This window comes from Lepidochelys kempii, chromosome 2, assembly GCF_965140285.1.
Source record: "Lepidochelys kempii isolate rLepKem1 chromosome 2, rLepKem1.hap1, whole genome shotgun sequence".
In the NCBI taxonomy this organism is placed as follows: Eukaryota; Metazoa; Chordata; order Testudines; family Cheloniidae; genus Lepidochelys; species Lepidochelys kempii.
Window position 1 is genome coordinate 252,344,310 of NC_136381.1, and position 23,732 is coordinate 252,368,041.

The window sequence follows — 23,732 nt, forward strand, 5'->3', positions numbered from 1 at the left end:
GATACCGGGAGGAAGCACAGGCAGGAATGTCTGTGAGGGGAGGGCTCCTGCCTCATACTGGGAATGAGGGGTGATCAACAGGTTATCTCAAGTGCTTATATACAAATGCACAAAGCCTTGGAAACAAGCAGGGAGAACAGGAGGTCCTGGTGATGTCAAGGAACTATGACGTGATTGGAATAACAGAGACTTGGTGGGATAACTTACATGACTGGAGTACTGTCATGGATGGTTATAAACTGTTCAGGAAGGACAGGCAGGACAGAAAAGGTGGGGGAGTAGCACTGTATGTAAGGGAGCAGTATGACTGCTCAGAGCTCCGGTACGAAACTGCAGAAAAACCTGAGTGTCTCTGGATTAAGTTTAGAAGTGTGTGCAACAAGAGTGATGTAGTGGTGGGAGTCTGCTATAGACCACCGGACCAGGGGGATGAGGTAGATGAGGCTTTCTTCCGGCAACTCACGGAAGCTACTAGATCACATGCCCTGATTCTCATGGGTGACTTTAATTTTCCTGATATCTGCTGGGAGAGCAATACAGCGGTGCATAGACAATCCAGGAAGTTTTTGGAAAGCATAGGGGACAATTTCCTGGCGCAAGTGCTAGAGGAGCCAACTAGGGGGGGCGCTTTTCTTGACCTGCTGCTCACAAACCGGGTAGAATTAGTGGGGGAAGCAAAAGTGGATGGGAATCTGGGAGGCAGTGACCATGAGTTGGTTGAGTTCAGGATCCTGATGCAGGGAAGAAAGGTAAGCAGCAGGATACGGACCCTGGACTTCAGGAAAGCAGACTTCGACTCCCTCAGGGAACAGATGGCCAGGATCCCCTGGGGGACTAACTTGAAGGGGAAAGGAGTCCAGGAGAGCTGGCTGTATTTCAAGGAATCCCTGTTGAGGTTACAGGGACAAACCATCCCGATGAGTCGAAAGAATAGTAAATATGGCAGGCTTGGCTTAATAAGCTTGGCTTAATAGTGAAATCCTAGCGGATCTTAAACATAAAAAAAAAAGCTTACAAGAAGTGTAAGGTTGGACATATGACCAGGGAAGAGTATAAAAATATTGCTCGGGCATGTAGGAATGAAATCAGGAGGGCCAAATCTCACCTGGAGCTGCAGCTAGCGAGAGATGTCAAGAGTAACAAGAAGAGTTTCTTCAGGTATGTTGGCAACAAGAAGAAAGCCAAGGAAAGTGTGGGCCCCTTACTGAATGAGGGAGGCAACCTAGTGACAGAGGATGTGGAAAAAGCTAATGTACTCAATGCTTTTTTTGCCTCTGTCTTCACTAACAAGGTCAGCTCCCAGACTGCTGCGCTGGGCATCACAAAATGGGGAAGAGATGGCCAGCCCTCTGTGGAGATAGAGGTGGTTAGGGACTATTTAGAAAAGCTGGACGTGCACAAGTCCATGGGGCCGGACGAGTTGCATCCGAGAGTGCTGAAGGAATTGGCGGCTGTGATTGCAGAGCCATTGGCCATTATCTTTGAAAACTCGTGGCGAACCGGGGAAGTCCTAGATGACTGGAAAAAGGCTAATGTAGTGCCAATCTTTAAAAAAGGGAAAAAGGAGGATCCTGGGAACTACAGGCCAGTCAGCCTCACCTCAGTCCCTGGAAAAATCATGGAGCAGGTCCTCAAAGAATCAATCCTGAAGCACTTGCATGAGAGGAAGGTGATCAGGAACAGCCAGCATGGATTCACCAAGGGAAGGTCATCCCTGACTAATCTAATTGCCTTTTATGATGAGATTACTGGTTCTGTGGATGAAGGGAAAGCAGTGGATGTATTGTTTCTTGACTTTAGCAAAGCTTTTGACACGGTCTCCCACAGTATTCTTGTCAGCAAGTTAAGGAAGTATGGGCTGGATGAATGCACTATAAGGTGGGTAGAAAGCTGGCTAGATTGTCGGGCTCAACGGGTAGTGATCAATGGCTCCATGTCTAGTTGGCAGCCGGTATCAAGTGGAGTGCCCCAAGGGTTGGTCCTGGGGCCGGTTTTGTTCAATATCTTCATAAATGATCTGGAGGATGGTGTGGATTGCACTCTCAGCAAATTTGCGGATGATACTAAACTGGGAGGAGTGGTAGATACGCTGGAGGGGAGGGATAGGATACAGAAGGACCTAGACAAATTGGAGGATTGGGCCAAAAGAAATCTGATGAGGTTCAATAATGATAAGTGCAGGGTCCTGCACTTAGGATGGAAGAATCCAATGCACCGCTACAGACTAGGGACCGAATGGCTAGGCAGCAGTTCTGCGGAAAAGGACCTAGGGGTGACAGTGGACGAGAAGCTGGATATGAGTCAGCAGTGTGCCCTTGTTGCCAAGAAGGCCAATGGCATTTTGGGATGTATAAGTAGGGGCATAGCGAGCAGATCGAGGGACGTGATCGTTCCCCTCTATTCGACATTGGTGAGGCCTCATCTGGAGTACTGTGTCCAGTTTTGGGCCCCACACTACAAGAAGGATGTGGATAAATTGGAGAGAGTCCAGCGAAGGGCAACAAAAATGATTAGGGGTCTAGAACACATGACTTATGAGGAGAGGCTGAGGGAGCTGGGATTGTTTAGCCTGCAGAAGAGAAGAATGAGGGGGGATTTGATAGCTGCTTTCAACTACCTGAAAGGGGGTTCCAAAGAGGATGGCTCTAGACTGTTCTCAATGGTAGCAGATGACAGAACGAGGAGTAATGGTCTCAAGTTGCAGTGGGGGAGGTTTAGATTGGATATTAGGAAAAACTTTTTCACTAAGAGGGTGGTGAAACACTGGAATGCGTTACCTAGGGAGGTGGTAGAATCTCCTTCCTTGGAGGTTTTTAAGGTCAGGCTTGACAAAGCCCTGGCTGGGATGATTTAACTGGGAATTGGTCCTGCTTCGAGCAGGGGGTTGGACTAGATGACCTTCAGGGGTCCCTTCCAACCCTGATATTCTATGATTCTATGATTCTATGATTCTTAAGGTAGATCACCCAGAAAAATATTTATGTGCTCTCAATGTTTGGAATAACTGTCTTTAGAAACACCCTATAAGACACAGCCCATCAACTTCTTTTGTAATTTTATTTATTAGTTTCATGCACTCATCAAAAAAGCAGTTGATATTTGTGGCTTTTGTCATATTAACCAAATTTAAGAAACATCTTAGTCATACCTTTCCTCTTAAGTTAATCTAACAATGACGAGCTATAGATCAGTTATTACTGTTGATTCTTTTACCTGATGTTGTTGGTCTCAATCTATTTGTTATTCATAAAATACATTTCAGTGCTTAGCTAAAATCAACTCTGAGTTTCTGCTTTCTTCAGAATGTGGGTTAATTCTTTTGGAGAAATGTGTGTAGTCCCAAAAGACTGTCATAAGAACATGACCTTTGGTACCTGTCAGTGTAGTAAAGAGGCAGTCTTTCCTGACAGCTGTGGTGATAATCCTCTTTGTCTCCATTAAGTGATAGCTGATAAGTCTGTATAGAATTAGTTTGTAATGTTTATTTATCAACAGATCCCATTTCTCCACATGGCTAAATGGGTTGGCAGAAACTCATAGGGAAGGCAAGTTTAAAACAATGTTTATATTTAAATGAAAGTTTGTAGTTGCTCTAATTTGATTTGTCTTATATGTAGGTAGCTATATTGTAGGCTAGGAAACAGGCCTAAAACTTGATATTAATACTTATTTTATTAAAAAAGAGCAAAATCCATACCGAAACATAAGAATTTCTAAAACATCTTTTGCAAAAAGGAAATATGGAAGGACTGTCAGCTTCAACATGTGCTTGTTTTCAACTGACTGAAGTAAGGAAGAGCAGTAAGTTAATTTCTTGCAACCATGTTTTTTTGGACAGCGTAGTCCCAATCTTGAGCTGTGCTGATACTCACTCTGCGTAGCTGAGCAGCAGAGCATGAAGGTGGCTTTAAGCCCACTTCTGCACTTCCTGACTATCTCTTGGACAGTTGGCTGCTCTGTAATTTAGAGCTATCCTGAACCTTCTCTAAACTATGCTGTCTTGTAACAGTCCGCTAGAAAGTGTTACATTGGCCAGGGATCACTAGGGGAAGCCTCATCTACACATTTAGGGCAGTTTTCAGGCCTATAGTGCTGCCTGAGTGGTTCAAAGGAACCTTAATATGAACCAGGAACTGGCCCTATAATTCTTTGATTTCCATAGAATTCTGTTATGGGGGACATGTACTTATATCTGTCAATACCCATATTTGAAATGTGGCTCATGCAGATGATTTGAGGTCTGGTCTCAGCATGTTGCCATGTACACACAGAGGAGGGCTCATAGCAGTTAATAGATAAGTGTGCATTAAAGCACAGTTCTACTCAGAAAGGTGACTGTGTAAAAATGACACCTTCGTACTCAGCTGAGCTTGCATATATTGAGAGAGCTGATTCTCAGCAGCACACTTGGCTGGGTTTGAAGGGTGCTCACCTCATCTCAGTGCTGGGTCTTAAAGCATCTTCTGGGATCCACATTGCTGCAGAATACAATTCAAGATTGTGTGTTACTATAGAAAATCCTTCAAAAAATAGGCCTAATTACTGGCGTGATTACCTCTCGCTCTTCCCAGCAGTGCAATTCAACTGGGCCATGTCGGCTGTTGATCCATCTTGCGCAAAGGCCTAAGACTTTCTTTAGCAAGGGTCCTTAGTTGCCCTTCACTGAGGCATTCTCCCAGCCATTCCAAGCTGAGAAACTAAAGTGACGCTGTGCTAGACTGAAGAAGTAGACAGCAAGGCCCCAATTCAGCAAAACACTTCAGTACCTGCTAAATCCCACTGAAGTCAATGGGTCCACTCACATACTTCAATTTCAGAACGTGCTGTACTGTTTTGGTGAATCAGAATCTAAATTGTCATCAGTCCGGAGAGGCATAACAAGAGAATTAGAGCTGTTTTAATGTCTCCCCCACTTCTGGCTCCAGATCTTCTGTGTTTTTATATGGCTACAATCATTTTGAAATCCTGCAGCCTTTCCTTTACCCGTGAAGTGTGCATACAGAAATCTTAGTCTGGACTTTGTGTGTCATTGTTCTCGTTGTAAGAGTAGTGCTCTTTGCTCCGGAGACTCATAGTAGACTAAGGGGGCAAGCTCTGGCTCACATGTTGTTTTGGGTAGGATGTCTTTCTTCAGTACGGAAAGTGTATTGCCGGGGAAATAGAATACATTAGATTGCAACCCTGTGCAGCTTGGAATAGATAAGAGAGCCCCTTGCCAGGTGGCCAGGGGAGTGCGTCCATTCTCCCAGCTTCCTCACCAGCCGGTTCTGTCCAGTCACCTGAAGCAAGTTTTCAGCCATCCAAAAGTACATTCAATGGCAGAGTGCCCCACGGTGTGCCGCTTTCTACCTCTCCTGAGCTGAGCAAGCCTAGCTGGATAGATGAATGGGGTCATGAGCCAAGTCTCCTGCAGTTAACCATTATTTCCTGTGAATAAAGAATGGTTAAGGTTGAGTAGAATGTCAGCAAACCTTTCATCCCCGCTCCTTTCAGCTGTCTGTGTTCTTACCCACAAGCCATACAAAGTGTTCTGGCTTGTTTGTCAGATATGTGGCCAGCTGGCTCCTTTGCATAATGAGTGTGCTTTGGGAAGACCTGGTGTATTTGGCTGCACATCTGTGGAGACAGTTCCTGATGTGGTATAGTTGACCATTCATTTCCACGTTTTTCACAAGGAGTCGCAAGTGGCACTTGTGTACATTCCACACCCCCAGCATCTACCATGTGGGAGAAGGCTGCTCTTACTGACCCTCTATAATGGAAGGGGTGTTACAGAGATGAGTTTACTCATAATGCTCACTTACTTCCTGAACACAAACGTGGCCAATGTCCACAATAATTCCAACAACCAGTGTCTTTAATTTAAAAAATCTCTGGTTCTAGGGAGAGATTTTAGGTGTTTAATGTTCAGTCTGTGGTCATATTCCTAAAAATCACAACCTTATTTTAAGCCCTTCCAGTGACCTTCTGAAATGATTCTGTGACAAGGAAATTGAAAGGTGGCAATCTCTTGAAAGAATCTAGGAAAGGATAAAAATTTGCATGGTGCTGGGGATCTGATTCACCTAGGCCTTGTCTGAATTCAGAGTTACATCACTTTTACTAAGGGTGTGCTTTTTAAACCAATTTGGTTAAATCAGTGCAAAACACAATGTGGACACTCTTAATCTGGTTTCAAACCTATGGTATCAATTTATCTTAATTTGGTAAGGAATTGATAAACTAAATTGATATACGTCTGGTTAAAATTGAATTGAGTGTCCTCATTGAGTTTTACATCAGTTTAACTAAACCAGTTTAAAAACCAATTTAAAGGGTGCAATTTTTAATATAGACAATGCCTAAGTTTCAGTGTTATGCCGATGTAACTCCATTGACTTCAGTGGAATTACTCCTGATTTATATGGGAGGAGAATCAAGGGCCTGTATTTCTGAAGAGAGAATATGGGGCAGGGATAGTTGCTGTTTCTTGAACTTCTAGAAAGAAAATCTAGGAAGCATATAAACTTTCAGCTGATTAGAAAACTTTATTCACTGTCATGTATAAACCTAGTTGAAATTTCCTTAGGGATTTCCCTTTATTTACATAGTTTTCTGTGCTGGAGTCATGAATCCATTGTCTGTACAGATGCTGTTACTTTAAAATCATTCCATTAATAGAACATCAAAAACAGATGCTTCCCCACTTTTGATGTCTTGCTCTTTTATTCAGAAGGTTGGGCACCATCATCCCTCTGCACCCAAATGTGCATGGAAGTGGAAAAGTTATTTGGAAAATCCGTTACACAATTTACAAAGTACTAACTCCTGGGAGAGAAAATCTTAGTGGCTACTCAGAGAGGGGAGTGCCCTGGAACTGTGCAGAGTTTGAAGGGGATACACAGGAAATCCTGGTACTAATTCCACGGATCTCAGGGTATTCCTGTAAAAGGCTGGCCCTCTGTGTTCTTTGGCTCCCTCCTATTACTAGCAGCACAGCTCAATCTGAATCATTAGTGACCTGATTGTGACTGTATAGTTACAGTCGTCTGCATGGCTAGAAGCCATATACAGAACCCAAAGTACTGCTGTTATAACTTCCCCAGTTTGCAAGGAAATGAACAGTACTTCAATCTCTGCCTTCAAACAGACACACCCAAAATCGTTTTCAGCCTCAACCACGTGGTGTTCATGAGAGGGGTGTTTTTTTTGTCTCAGGAGAGGTGAGAGAGGAGAATGAATGGCACATGGACTCCTCTTCACCTGCTTCCTAGGCCTATTTGGGTGGGATAGATTCCCTCTGTGCTGTAAGGGGCTTGTCAGCGACTAGTAGAAATATTGAATAGGGAACATCCTCCTCTGACACTTGAGGAACACTAATGCTCAGGGGCATGTACCTGATTTCTGAATGCTGCGCTAGGGCAGCTCAACATTCTTTTGAAGAAGGTGTTAAATTTTAAGGAGAAAATGAAAGTGGGCGTGTAAATAAAGTTTGTGTTTTGATAGGATGGTTTGCTCGGATTGTCCAGTTGTTACTTCAGGCACACTGGGCAGTGTTTGGATGCCCATTTGAGATGGTAAGCAACCGGTTAACGGTTTAGAGCAACACTTAGGAAAATGGATATCCGAGTAAACTGTATTTCAGCTGAAGAACAGGTGTGTATGAGGTGATCCTTTTTCTATAGTGATGAGGACTTCATATTATTCAGAATAACAAACACTTGCCCCTGCAGATTTTTAAGTGACTAGGTTAAACAAGCGTTAATTAACCGCAATGATAGGCTTATGTTTATATCAGCCATATAAGTGGGTCTGATAGGTTTATCATACCATCTGCAATGTGTTGCCTTTTAAAAAAGAGTTACCTTTTTCTTTTTTTTTTTGGTATTTCAGACCTTTAACCCTTTAGGAACATAGGCTTTCTGACACAGACCAGTAAAACTAAGCCTATTCCGGAAGAAACAGAGTCCAGATGATGAATGAGTAGTTTAATCATGTTTTGAAGTCCTCTTTCACGTCTATCCATGAGTTGAAGTGGCAGTGTGCTTGTTGGGATAATATTTCTTTTTGTATGGGTGGAGCTTCAGCTGCCATTATGCGGCTGCTTTTTCTTAGTTGGTTGATAGTGACCATTTTTAAACATTTAAAAAGAAGCCAAAACCATACTACTCTTTGGATACCACAGGAGAGTGAAGTATATTACTATGATTATGACGTTCAGTTCTGGTTAAGAGTTGTACAATAAATTTTTCTGGCACTAGTTAAAGTTTGACTAGCCTGCATTAGGCCAGAGATTACACATGTTTTGAATTCTGGCATTAACTAAACCAGTTTAATATTTGGTGCTGGCCTTAAATGAAAAGGAATGCAACTGTTGAGTTTGTGACTTGCTGTGGAATACCATAGTGTGAATTTCTTCCTTTGTAAGAGAGTTCTTAATTCCAGATATTAAGATGCTGGAGAATCTTACTGAAAGTGAAGTTACGCTGATTAGTTACACTACAAAAGCTAATGTATGTACATCTGCTTGGATCACGTCTTTAATAGAAATAATAATGGCTAACCTTGCTCATGGAACACTTCACTTATAGTGTATCTATACAAACACAATTGACATCACAGCTGAGAGCTGCTTTTTATTTTTAAGTAAACAATATTCCAATTGTCTGATTAACAGAGTGACTTCCTCCCATATTACAAGAATTTCACCTCGTTCCTTAATAACATGAACTCTCCTGCTTTTAAAGTAGAATTTGTTATGAATGGATACTGGAAAGGTAAATTCTTAAACTTTCTTTTAAATGTTCTGTTACACAATACAGTTTCTTTTATTGATTAAGCCCAGATGGTCTGCTCATGTAGCAAACAGATATTTTTACAAACCTTTATTATGCCTCATTAGAATTCACTCCTTTAGATGATTTCTAATTATATTGTCTAATAAAAATAAACCTTAGAAGCTATTTGCATATTATATGAAGAAATCTCATACAACAAACTCACAGTGGATTCAATTAACATAATAGCTAATTATATATCCCATCAGCCTTTAGAGTAGCTCAGCATTCATGTTTCTCCTGTTTTAGCCTAGAGCAAAGGAGGTTTGAATTTTCACTTCTAAATATTGACTTTTAACTAATATCAAAAATGATTTGAACACTTTGTGGATGAAAAGATAGTGATTAAACTACATGAAACATTTTAAAATACGTGTTTAAAAATTATTTGAAACAATTTCCAATAAAATATAAAACTTTGCATATGATCAGTTCTGGCTCTCTCTCTATTTTTTTTAAAATATAACCAAGTATGTACAGTTTTATTGAAAATAACACTTGATTGTTTTGGAAAATGCATATATACTGCAGTTACATATTCATATCTCTTAACGCACAACATAATGCAATTGTATTCTTTTTGTGGCTGGTTGGGGTATCTATCAGGCAAGAAATTTACGATGAGATTAACAGAGACATAGTAATGAACTGGCATATGAATATCCTGTAACTGACTGATATTAAGGTATTGCCATAGTAGTCTGTAATTAATTCTCTAGCTGTCTTTTGAAATTGGCTGAAATATTCTGGGAAACAAAAATAAACAGCAAAAATTTCAGTGAACTTTTAAAAAAAATTAAAGGGTATCTTTTATTCTTTAAATAATATGGAGAATCAACAGATTATGAAATGATTAACAAAAAAAATCAAACATTTAGAATGATCAAAGGCTGTGATTTATTTGAAAAATTAAAATAATTCATGCATTCTATCATCAATATGCATATCAAATGTAATGACTAATTTGCTGGGTACCATATTTATATTTTTACAAAAAATAGCAGATAAAGTTTGGTGCAGGGTAAAATGGCTTTGTCCCATTACAATGATGGCTGTCTTTTCATTCATATTTTAATGAGGTTAGTATCTCTGAGACAGCTTTTTCGGGGAGGAGGCCCATGTCTCCGGTACAATTACAATAGGAGTTGCTTTATTGACAAGCACTATTCAAAATCTTCACAGTATAGGAAGAAAGGCTTTAGTTTTCTGCCACTTGTCCAAATACTTATTGCTTTTATTATTAAAACACTTTTTAAAAGAGCACTCAACTTTTGTCAGGTATAACTGAGTATTTTTCAACAAAATCTTTTATATTCTTTTAAATTCAAGTTGTATTTGCTTTTAATAAAAGCTCACCATCCAAAAGCTAATAAGTAGACACCAGAAATGAACAGATACATACATATAGCCTGTGTAAGGGTTTACCATATATATGCACATCCCATTCAATATAGTTTACAGGGACTGAGAGTCTGATTCCAGACAAACTAATAGTTATGTGAAAAAATAAAGTTATCCAGAGGTCACATGTTAAGTATAATTTTTTATTAACTTGGCAAGAAAAAATCAACAGTGACTGTTTTAAAGCAGAGTTCTTGTAATTATGATTTTATTAATCTACTTCACGAATATGCTACTCCTAAAATGATTTTCCTAAGTATAATAAGACAACATATTGAAATACAAAGAGAAGTTAAGAAAATGCAGTTCATATGTTGGCTTCTGAGAGCATTATGGGAAATATAATAGGTGGGGGAAATGAGAGCAAAAAATGATGTATAAATATAAGAATAAACAGGTTGCAAAATTCCTTCCATAAGTGTTAACCCCTGTAAGCAAAGTATCTAGGGAATTTTATCTGTAGCTGCTGTTACATGCATTGTGAAGTTTGATTTTCGTTCAGTATGTTTCAAAAGCATTTCCTAATGCAAAGGTGATTTGTTTTCAGCATATAGTAATAGTCTCATTCTCCATGCTCATATACAGTACTTGCCACTCATGATGTATACTCTTGCTCAACCACTGTTAACTTTTGTGATTGGATTGGGAGTTACTGACGTGTAAGGGGATGGGGAAGAGTGTAGCATGTGAGTGAATTCTTGAATAACAGTTGGCCTATAGATAGATCTCTTTTTCAGAACTTAAAATACAGTCTTGCTTGTATTAGGAAAACATGGTAGATCTCTTTTTATCTGCAAATAACTATAGTTAGTATTTCCATTAAAAATCCCCCCTGCTCGTGAGCTGGTTGGATTTATTGTCATGCAAGTAGGTTTAGAGATGTGAGTATGTGCAGTATAGTATAGTTTATTGCTACTGAAAGCACGTTGGGTCAGATACATCTTTGGTATAATCTCATTGACCTTAGTGGAAGTTACACTGGGAGAGAATTTGGTCTGTTATGTCAAATCTTTGTCTTTGGCAAGAGGATTTGTAAAAGTTCTATTTTATTTGCAAATTCAGATGCTGTAGTTTTCCTTTTTTCGCATATTAACTATTTGGAAGAGGCAGTCAGACATATCCATGTGCCATGTTGTCTTGTTATCCTCAACTTCTAATGGGTGGGAAAAAACCACTTGAGATTGGAATATATAATTCAAATCATCTTTCTGGAACCAGGTTGTGCTGCCATTCGCTTTCCTTGCTTTATGATACACGTTTGCTTTTTAAATGTTAATATTGAAATTAATAAAATAATTTTCACGGCCAAATGCAACTCAACCCAACCTTACTGTAAACTAGAATGTACATCTCTATAAATGTAGATTATTTTAAACTAAAAACTGACTTTTTAAAAAATATATACAGTGTTTGCCTCATGCCCTTTTTGCTTTTTCCAGGTTTCATAAAAAGTAGATTCCACATCCAGAATGAGGTTGGGGGAGGGAGGATTTCATAATAGGACCTAGTTTAAGAAGAAGAAAAACCTTTAGGCTTTAATTTTAATTCTCCTGCCTCTATTTATCTGATCTGTGGCCAGATGGTGGTGAAGCAAGGAAACCCTTTGTGTAAATGAAGCACACATGTGAAAGTGCTTCTGTAATGTAATCATTGAGACCGGAAGGGTTCATACTGTGTCTGAAAAGAGACAATAGAGACTGGATATATCAACATTGCAGAAATCGAGTTCATTTGTGATTCAGCCCCTTTGACTATGGTTGTCATGAAAACTTCCTACTTTGATCAGCAGAGGGTGGAGAGAAAAATCTTCTAAAGGTCCAAGGATGCAGCACTGTTGTTTACTGTGCACTTGGCTTCAGTTCACGCCCCCTTCCGGAAGAAGCAACAGAGATAGGAGCATCTTGCACCTTGACCTGTCTAGACGGGAGAGAAGTTTTTTGTCCCCGTTACCAAGGGCGAGGAGTGCTCTTTGACCCTGGGAGCACTAGCTGTTGAGACTCTCACTAAGTATGTAGGTAGTGTCTAAATGTTTCTGCTGAATTCTTGCTTAATTCTGAAGGAAAGGGAATGGACAAAGACATGGACCAGCTGTTTGAAAATAAAGCTGAAATAGTAGAACCTGGGAGAAGTTAAATTTTGTAAGCTATTATTTTCTTCACAAAACCCCTGGGAGGTATTAAACAGCTGCATCTGAGTTGACGAACAGCAACTAAGGCAGACCAAGTGAAAGCAAAAGACTTTCTAGAACTCTACTTCAACTACAGAAACAAAGTACTTAAGAAATCTTTCATGGTTATGTCGATAAAATATCAACTGTAGTCTATGGTCTCTGTTTATTTGCTGCATGGTATATGTCTTTTTGAATGACAATATGTTTACAAATTAAAATCTGATAACTGCATACTAGAATTGGTTCAGTGTAAAAGGGATGTTTTATGCAAGAGTAAATGTTTTATTTTTCAGTGTCACCTTAGCTTTAGCTGACATTTTTAATTATGTATGTAATATAATATGGGTCAACAGTTATGCAGATTAAGAGATATGCACTGATTTTTTTCTCTGTCTATGACCCATCTATCTATAGAGGTACAATCTCTTAAAGTTATTTTTGGTAATATGTATAATAAGAAAAGAAAATTCCATTTTCCTCCCCCAATAGGTTCCTTTAGCAAAGTCAGAGACCTACTTAACGGAAGTATTGGAAAATATATGTGATAGAATGAATGATTACCAACTGCAAGTGGATCCTCAAACCCAAAAAAGGACATTCAAGAGATTTGCTCCAGGAAAGATGAGAAAATCTATGCAGATTTTAAAAAATTCTATTTTTATTCTGATGCTTACAAACCTCTGAAATTTGCGGTAAGCTAACATAACAAATTGGTAACATTGTATGTTAAGTATTACTAGTGTATACTCTTTACTGTATGATAAATATAGCTTCAAGTACTAAATTCGTGCCTACAGTAAATTGTTTTAATAATAACATATTCTAATATGCTCTGTTTTTGCCTGTCACAGTATCGTGTTAAGTGTTTTAAAATAATAATGTGGTTTATAATGTTATTTAGAAACAGATGGCATTTTAGTTGCAAGAATTACCCATGGATTATACTGTGTGTTCTCAGTTTACATGTTACAAATTTCCCAAACTGGAACAATTCAAATTATGTTTTACTTGGGGAATTTTTGTAAGTGATTAAATACAAATCAGTGTTACTAAGGAAGGATCTTTGTTAATTTCTGTGCAGGAAATAGGGAGTTATGGTGTTGGGTAAAAATCCAAATGAATACTACTGTAATTTTAATATTTATAGTTGGATTAAAGAAGGAGGAGGGCTGTCATCTTTTCTTTAGGCCTTGTTGAATGGAGACAAATTTCTGTGAGCTAATTCAAGAATGCTGGCTTAGGCTGAGCTAAACAAATGTTTAGGTGGCAGTTTCATCATATCATTTTGTTTTGTTTATTCATTAAGTATCTTTCTAGTGTCAGGAAACACACAATATAGAAAAGAGTGTATAGGGCAGTGATATGCTGGATATGATTCCACATGTACTCAATTTACCACAAAAGCAATGTTGTGAGACTATTAAATCCATGAAATTAAGCCAGCGTGCACATTTAGTGACTTGCATTTTCACTGAGAAGTAAAGGTAATGGCTGAGTTTCAAAGATGTTGAGTGCTGTGAAATGTTGACTTAAAACAGCTTAAAAATTGTATTCTTGCAATGGCACATTCTAGAGCTAATTTTTCGAGAAATACAAGAGGTGTTTTTTTTTTTTGGTAGTGGAGTTATGACTTCTTTATTTAAATCAGAGTTTTCCTTAGTGTATTTTTTTTTAATTGCAATCCATTTCATGGGGCTTCTACCCTTGTTTAATGATTAAACCATAGTCTGGGCTTTTGGGAAAGTACTTTATGTCCTTCGTAATATGTGCTCAGGATTGCCAAAAGATAACTGTAGATAATACAGCTCTTCAGAACAAAACGTCTCTTTAGACACACTCCACCAAGACTCTGCCTCAGCAGTAGTGTTGAACCCTGTTCAAAACATCAGAAATCCATCTTCTATAAGTGAAGTCAAATTACTGATAGTCTTTAAAATGTTTACAACATTGAAAAGAGACCACTTGGTAGATTACTGTCAATTTTGTTATCTATAGTGAAATCAAAGATGCATTAGTTTGATCAAAGAGCTTTATTTATCTGCATGTTGTGAATACTAGTGTAATAACATGAAATGGATTATTATTTAATTTAACTTTTGAGTGACTGTTCTTTGAGTATAGAGACTGACATTGAAAGGGGTTCTTTCAAAAGTAAGTAAAATGTGACCTGTAAGTGATTTCTTCTCCTAGTTAGTGTATTTTTAAAAAGACAACCAGACAGAGCATATAGTTAAATCTTAAGGAATATTTTGCACTGTAATTTTTCTGAAAATTAACAGTCAATCATTTGTTTGTACAAACAGGAAGTGCAAACCAAAATAAGGTTCCCCTTTCCACTGTATTTCTTTACAGTTCTGGTTTAGCAATCTTGTTTATTTCTTTGCTGGAGTGGTACTGTCTGTGTGTGTATGTGCATGTATATATAATATATATGGTCCTGTTTTATTCTTACAGTGTGAAAATATTATAGAAGAGTATGAAGATGAAATGTTCTCACTTATCGCCCAGGAGGCAGACTATCTAGCTGACAAGCTGTGCAGTGAAAAATCAGGTACTGTGTCTGATGTAACATGTGCTCTCTCTACAGCATTTTTTTCTCCCTCCCCCCACCCCGAAACCTAGTGTACTGCTCTGGGTGCAACAAACCACCTTGGAGGGGAAGTGTTACCTGCATAAACAACAGCACTACATAACTAGCTTAAAAATGGTTCGTTTAAAAGAAAGATTTTAACATCTGTTTTTAATTCTTTTGCACATTTTAACGTAGCATAATTTCAGCACTCCACATGTAATGAAGTGTGTTTTTCTTCTAGTGTTACACGGCCAGCACATTTTTACTCTGTGTATTTGTTTTGCCACCCCAAAGCAAGAAATGAAAATAACCTCTTGCAATAAAACAGAGGTGTGGGGGGAGGCTTTTTTTTAAAGTTTAGTTGTTTATTGCTCATAGTTCATGTTACAAGCGAGAATTAACATGCAGCTATCAATTTGTGAACAGAACTCTTCATTGAGATCAGTGAAGAGTTCTGTTTAAAACTTTAAAACTGCTGGCATGCTATAGATGTTTGTTAGAAAAAATGCATTTAAATATATTGGTATTCCTATGTCAAATATATTCCTCTCAAAAATGTAATGCCTCTTAGAACTTTGAAACTAGGAAAAAATGCCTTGATAAATGACATTTAGTTTATTTATTACGAGAATTCATACATGATGCTATTTGTTAGTCATGTTTTCAATGGGATTTTATTTTATGCAATCATTTTTAAAACCAAGAAGCACATCACTGACTGCACTTAATATCATAAAATTATAAACGTGGCGGGACCATCCTTTTGGGATGTGCTTTTTATAGTGAAAAGTGATAGAATATGCATTGAAATATTGATCTCAGAATCAATGTTTGTAATATTAGTATGTGTTTTAAGGTTCAAAGTCTTCAATATGTAGCACATACAGTAAAAGTGCTAAAGTTGATTTGATAGAAGTTAAAGGAAATAAGTATATAGAATTTGTTCATGTTAGTATGTATTTTAACAAATGCTGAAAAAGTTTGATCTAGAGGACTGGAAAAATCCATTATTATAAAGTTTAAAGTTCTTTTTATCAGCTATGCAGATAAATCATTTAAAAAATGGAACTTTCCAAAAATGTTTCAATTTTTTAAAAAAATAATGTATGCTCTGGTTATAGAGCTATATTTGGGCTTAATAATCAGTAGATGAAGAGATTAGCACAAATCATTCTCAAAACACCACAGCTCCTTCAAAACGCACAGTATGGTTTTTGCTGTTCTGCTTGTTAAAGAAAAAGGCAATTCAAAGGTAAAAATAAAGACATAGAAAGCACAGTGCAGAAAAGCAATCATGAATATACTTTTCGTAAACGAATAAATTGGGTAGCTTTCTTCACCTTGCTGGCTGTTGTCACAATTGCCTGTAAACCTGGTGTAAAATAACTTGCTGTTTTGTACACCTTAGATAATAGGCCAAGTTACACAGAAATTATTTATGCTAAAGAGCAAGCTATTGAAATCTCTTTCTTCATTAACAAGATGTCCTCATTTTTTTTTATAATCATTTTGTTGGGCTTCAGCTCAGCTGTATGACCATATTTTCTGCGCATATTCATTCAACATTATAACTTTGATAAAACAATTCCCTAATTTACAGTGGAGAAGATTCTCATTGTTACGTGTTAGTGTTACTCACATGAGCATCCCCATTGAAGTAGGTGACAGTTTACATGAGTAGGGAGAGCAGCTCTTGGAACTTGCGTGACTGAGGCAAAATCAAAAATTCTTTGCAGAAGGGGAAAAAGTTTAGTACTTCCTCTTACCAGCAATTAGCACAGACAAATAAGGTGCCATTTAATAAACAAAACAATGCAAATAGTTGCCACTGCAAATTCAAGTAGCTGCAAAAACCATAGTCACACTAAAAAGAAAACCTCTCTAACACTGTGAAGAAATGCAGAGGGAAATAAATTAATCTGCCATTCTTTGTATGATCTGATTTTACAAGGAAAAAAAGTCATTATGTTAAAGGGAAAAGATAATAGATTACTCATAAGAAGACTTTTTTAAAAAAGGCCACTATGCACAATTTTTAAAATTAATTAATATAATAAGCCATGAAAAGGGATAAAAAGACATTTATTAAACACCAGTGAAGTTCAGTGAAAGCAAGATGCCACAAATAATCTTGTGGCTACAGCTGGTTGAGGAAAAGTATGGTACCTGAGTGGTGGGAAAATGTCTGTCTGAATTTTCCATGGAATTTGGCATCAAACTCCCGAGAAAATGGAAATTGCAATTCTCTGAAAAGCATTGTGTTAAGATGTGTGCCAAGTATAAAACATTTATATGTAACTTACCAAGGAGTACAGTTGATAAGAACTAAAAGTGCCTTTTGTAATATTTTGTCTATATTACAATGGTATACTTCATTAATATGTTAAATTAAAGCAATATTATAGACATGTTCTTACTGTCAACTTTCGGCGCTTTGCATCCGTAGTTGTATGTGTGCATTCAAGATACCATTTTAAAGTTTGTGGGGGCAAAAATTATCATACCAGAGTGACCAAAGTGGACACAACTTTATATAAAGTTTTGCTATGGGCAAATAATTGATTTTGCTGCTATGCATTTCATCTTAAAGGAAAATCAAAATAGTCGGTTTAATCTCCATAATGTTAATTTGTTGAAAGCAAAGGACGTGAATGTGACTTATGCTGGTAACCTATAACAAACGTCCTATTATCAGTATAATAAATATATCCCTTCTAATCCATGCTAAGGTAAAATATTAAAGGGCACAATATCCTCTCCATGCATAAACATGATGCTAATGGGAGTCATGTGCACACTGAGAAGAAACTACCCACAAGACATGTTTAGTACTTCTTTTTTTAGTCGCATCTCTATTCTAGATGTTATATACATGTTCATAATACACTGGTGTTTCTTGTTTGATTAAAGAATGGAAAAACTTCAGTGAAGTGTTTTAGAAAGATCAAACTGTTTGATATTTGTAACCATAGATCAGTTTTCTGTCACATGTATCCTTTGATCACACAAAAAACTCTCTGCTACCCATTCCATAGACAAGCAACCAAAAGTGCTGAGACATGCCTTTAGATGTTCTACAATTTTTCACATGCCCAGGAGTCTAGGAATTAGTTCTCAAACATATTATCTTTTTTTTTCAAGCTACAAACAGGAAGGTCAAATTTCCAGTTTGACCAATAAAATGATAAAGTATTTGATAAATAAAATCAGACTGATGTATCCTGAATTAAAAACTGTTGTCCAAAAGTTTTCATCCCCCCACCCCATGATAATTGTGGAACACTGACATATCAGTTGTTTCTAATTCAAATTTTGTATTGAATTACGATAAAGTGCATTTAGACCAATGAGAAGTAGGAAACCAGCCAACAGTGGATTATATTAATGCATAGTTTAGTGTCAGTTGTTTTATCAGTGGAAAACAATACAAGCACTAGGAGTGAAAGCTATAATTAACGTAACAGTGAGACTTCTATTACAATCCTTTTTTTACGTGCTCATAACTCTGCAAAATTATTCTTTTTGGCGGAAGTTTTCTATTCTTGGTCTCATCCCAAAGGTGATTTTTAATTATTCATTTACTAATTATGAAATTTTGAGCAGATTCTATTCACCCATTTTTGAGTTATGCAAGGATGGTGGGGGGACCCTTTTCTACTGTAAAAAGACTTTTTCTGCAATTGTATTACTCAAACAGTTGTGTTTTGCAAGTTGATACTTTCTAGGTTGCTAGTTCTCACTGAGAACTAATCTCCAGGACAGTTTGCCAAAGCTAAAAAATATAACAGTTATAAGCAAAGAAAATACCTGTTTTGTGTATGTGTGGCATGTTAAATTTCTACTAAGTTAAGTATTATGATACCATTTACTGGGTTATGAAATAAAGCACATTCATTTGTTATATAGATGTGGTATTTTGTTGATATTTCACTGTGGAATTCCGTAGTTTCACTGATTTTTTTGTTTTGTTTTGTTTTGACCATGCAGCTATGGAAATTCACAGTCAATACAAAGACTTGTGTTTTAGGCTCCTTTCCTGCAATGGAATCTGTTAGCACAGACTTCAGTAAGACTTTACAGGGATAGCAGGGTACATGCTGGGAAGTCTCATTACAGAATTGGGGCCACAATCTCCTTTTACTTTTTTAAAAAAATTAATTCAATAATAAAATCCCAAACCATATTTTAATGTAGACCTTAAGGTTACAATTAAACACTCAGAAGTCAGGCAATACACAAATTAAATTTCATATTAACCCGAACTCTTCACATTGCATAATAGTGAGTATTTTCTATCACTACTAATGTTGCTAAATGTAACTTTAGGACATAATATGCCCAGTTCTACCCTCAGAGATCCACACATAACTCCAGTCAACTTCAGCGAGTGCGTGGAAATGTCTGAAGAACGGATTGAAACCCGTGTGTGCAATGTGCTTACATTAAGGTCACTTTGGAAACCTTGGGCGTTTCCTGAGTTTGAAGTGTTTAAATATGTATTTCAGTAAAATATGCCTCTATTTTTGTGATGTGATAATTAAGGAATCTGTATTGCATGGCTCATAATGGGATAACGGTTGAATTAAAATGAACACACAGATTATTTCATAGCATTTAAAACATTTTACAAAGATGCCACACCACATGCGTTTGGATAGATCTGATTCATACCATGTAACAGTAGGGTTGGCCCCTAAAATACTTTAACTTAACATATCTGAAAACCAGGGAGCAATGACTGGTAGTTTTAGAGTACTTTTAAAAGGGCCTGGTTGCTCTGTGTTAAAGAGGGGTGGATCATCAGTATCCAGGAAAAATACAGGCTTGGTATCAAAGCCTCAGTATTATGCTTCAGACACCCACTTGTCACTGGTTTATTATTATTTATTCAAAAGTTATGTGCTTTTAACAAAATGTAACTGTTTAAAACATTAGTAATGTTATGTAACCTTTTCCCCCCTCAGGTCTTTGTAAAGAATCTGCTACTCACACTGAGCTATAGCATCGACTAAACTATGAATTTTACAGAGTGAAGTAAGATGACAACCACAAAAAAATCTTCCTGTGTAATCAAATAGTGATTCTCTGCCCTTTTTGCCCCTGTAATATCTTTTGTTTTTTTACATTTATATTTTTAGATGTGCATCAATTCCTGTTTGTTTAATTTTTTTTATGTTTTCATATTAAAATATTTATACTGAAGTTTGCATGGTTTTGGCAAGATCTTAGGTTTAACATGTAATTAACTATTGACCGATTCTATAGGTAAAACAATTGACTTCTCAAGATATTCATGGCAGGTGTGTTAATTTTGACAAAACCAATGTCTAATCATAAAAAAAAATGTACTATTTGAGTGTGAAAAATTATGGCTTTTGTTTAACTAAAACAAATACTTAATACAATTTAAGAAACCTATTACTGTTCTTGTGCATTTGTCCTTTGTTTTAACAAATGGTTGATTCCAATGTACTTCCAAATATACATGAACAAATTTTACTACAAAATAGTTTTGAGTACCTGTTAGCTTTATATTCTCTCTATGGATGAAAGTGAGACTCTTTCCAAATATTTATCCTTTCCCTTATAAATTATATAAGTTAATGAAACACACATGATTTCTTTAAAACAAGCCGTTCCCTTAAAATTTCCAACCCTAAGTTTCAAAACTTTATGTACAATGAAAAGTTGAATAAACACTGAAATATTTAATCTGGTGGCAAAGCACTACTGATACATGCTGTAAGTGTTCAGAAAGGCTGCAATCAAAAGATATTAAAAAGTGATCTTATTTAATACTAATAATTACTGTAATGGCATTCAGATTTTAAACAAGCTTTTCAAAAGGAGAAACATTAAAGTACCCTTAATATACCCCACACAGGTAAAATGCATCTAGTCATTTGTTTTTAGTGCAAGGTATTTATTAACTAACACAAAGTATTTCTTTATATTTCTCAATATTTTATAACATTATCTAGTACAGTAGCTATGGGATATATTAATAATCTAGCTATCAAAATCTTTGTTCACTTTCTGAAAAATTCTGCTTAAAGTTATTTGTCTTTGATTATTAAAAATACATGAGCACATTCTGCAGTCATTCCACACGCAGAACACCGATGGTTGTAAATTGGCGTTTAGTGTGTGGAATATTCCCCATAGGATGCTGTATGAGAATATTTGGTTAGGTCTCAAATATCTGTTGAAAATATTATTTTGAAAGACTGAACAACTTAGTTGTATTTTTGAGTTTACCAGGATAGCTCATCCAAACCATTATGAAGGTTCAGTAGAATGTTCAGAGGAAAAACAGATTGGTTTAACCTAAAAAGAGTTCTTAAAAATTTATGTCACTATAGTTGCAATTTGACTACCATCTAAGATATATAAACTGGCATACAATATTATGCAAACAAATCATGCATACTGACTAAAAGAAAGTATTAGTATCTGTGAAAGTTTCTTTTTGGCATATTTACAAACATTTAAATTTACAAGATGGAGTATTTATAAAGCCAGGCACAAATCCTCAAACGGTGTAAACTGGCATAGCACCACTGCAGCCAATAGAGCTATGCTGATTTACACCAGCTGAGGATCTGGCCCCATACAGTTATCACGCAAAGATATGTTGTATGATTTAATGTTCTCTAAAAGTGTTCTACTTTTTTTTGAAATGTGGAATATTTTCTGTCCTCTCCTATTGGCAGTTCAGTGTTATAGAACAAATTAGCAAGAGTTACAGTTTGAATACAACAAAGCAATAGTACTATGTAAAAGGGAAACATTTGCCATAGTTAGAGAACATTTCTCATTTTTCAATAATATAGTTGAACTATAAGCTTGCATGTATATATTAACATTACATCAAGAGCAAAAGAGTTACATTAAACTTTAAACTACATTTCTATTACATTATTCAACAAAAGGGTAAACTTGGTCAACTTTTACCAAGTTGAGGACTTCAGTATTGATATAAAACTGATTTACTTAGCAAACGCTCTGAATACGAACCATAAACAGTTAGGTTTCCAGTTGGTTTAATTTAGACTCATAGAGTAGGAAAAGTTTCAGAGTAGCAGCCGTGTTAGTCTATATCCACAAAAAGAAAAGGAGGACTTGTGGCACCTTAGAGACTAACCAATTTATTTGAGCATAAGCTTTCGTGAGCTACAGCTCACTTCATCGGATGAAGTAGGAAAAGGCCGCCTATCCATATTTGAGTATAAAATTAAATTGAAAGGGTCGAATTCCTCCCTTGTTTACACTTCATGCAATCCTATTGATTTTTTTGAGGGGATGGTAAGGGCAGAATTTGGTTCTGAGTATATTTTTAAAAAGAAATGTATTAAAATGTTATAATAAAGAGACACGCAGTCCATGTGGAATCTCATCTATTTAGAAAAAGAAGTCAGAAGTGATTTCAGATAGTACCTCTTAACTGCCCTGCCAGTTTGGGGGATTTGACAATCACAGTTTCCTCCCTCTTAAATAAATAAATAAGAATTTATTTCTCTCTCCATTACTGTGTGAAAAACCCATACAAAAAACAAAGGAAACTAATTATACTGGAGAAACAAACCAACTGATTGGGTATTTGACAGCCCCATTTTTTTTTAATGAAGTAAATAAATTGGGGGATGGAGTAGAGGAGTAGAGGAAATATTTTCCTCAAATCTTTCTCAGTTACATTAATCGTAGACTTTGCATGTAATAAATATTTTCAGACTTTGTTTTTCATGCCCCCTTTAAAATGTTGATGTTACGTTATACTTTCTTGGCTAAGCACTGAGAATCTTTCGTGATAGTGCTGTGTACTTACAGGATATGAATGAAAATTTGACTGTCTGTCTGGGGTGTTTTACTATTCATCAACGGCCATATGCCGTCTTCAATCCTTGCATACAGCCACTGAGGTCAGTGTGATTTCTACTGCATCTAGAAGGTAGTACCGGTATATGGCCCTTCAGTATCCGTTGTTATCTTTTCAAGACTCTTTCTGCACATTTTCACTCTGTTTTTATATTTCACAGTGAAAACAGTATTGGGAGACTTTCATATCGATACTCGTGGTTATAAAATGTAGGCCAGAGTCACCACCACATTGCTCCAGTTTTACGCCAGCATCACTCCACTGAAATCAGTCAGGTTGCTCTACTGTAAAAATGGAGTAACACAGTAGTGGATCCCACCTAATATCTGCTGTGACCATCTTGAAAAAGACTTTTGTGTGAATTTTCACCTCTCGTTAGCACTGTTTTGCTACTGCAATTACTATATACTGAGAAATGTATTTCATCTTTGAGGCTCTCTCTAAAGCATCTTAATTATTGTTCAGTGAGAAATGTTGTGCCTAATAAAACACTGCATGCATTTTACCTTTTATAAATTAACAGATTATGTAAAAGACATCCTGGGTGTACTTGGGATCCCATCTATCGAGGTATTTATATCACACTGCTCACCATGATATCTGATTGCCAAGTGAAATATTGCTGCTTAGTGAATAGTCAGCTAATAAAAAGTAATCCACGGTTATAAATAGAAAGTTTGGTTTACAGCTCTGATAGGTTCTTACTTTTCCAATACGTGAATATTCACTCAAAACTCAGGGGAAATGGAATCAGGATACATTTCTTTTTTAAACCCTATCCCATCCTTATTTATACCATCCTACAGTCATGAAGTCATAGGGTTATACAAGTATAACTGCATGAAGAATCTGTCCTATTAGTTCAACAAAAACATAGAGATTGTTTGGAAGAATCCA

General features: G+C 36.7%; 1 protein-coding gene across 1 annotated transcript; it reads left to right on the plus strand.

Moving 5' to 3' along the window:
* The first annotated feature begins 11,983 nt into the window (after nt 1–11,983).
* CNPY1 (canopy FGF signaling regulator 1) lies at nt 11,984–20,324 on the plus strand. The gene is given in 5 exon segments (XM_073334569.2): nt 11,984–12,355; nt 12,877–13,000; nt 13,003–13,079; nt 14,842–14,938; nt 19,924–20,324. Coding segments are annotated over 4 exon segments (276 nt in total). The 5' UTR covers nt 11,984–12,355; nt 12,877–12,936; the 3' UTR covers nt 19,962–20,324.
* The last annotated feature ends 3,408 nt before the right edge of the window (nt 20,325–23,732 follow it).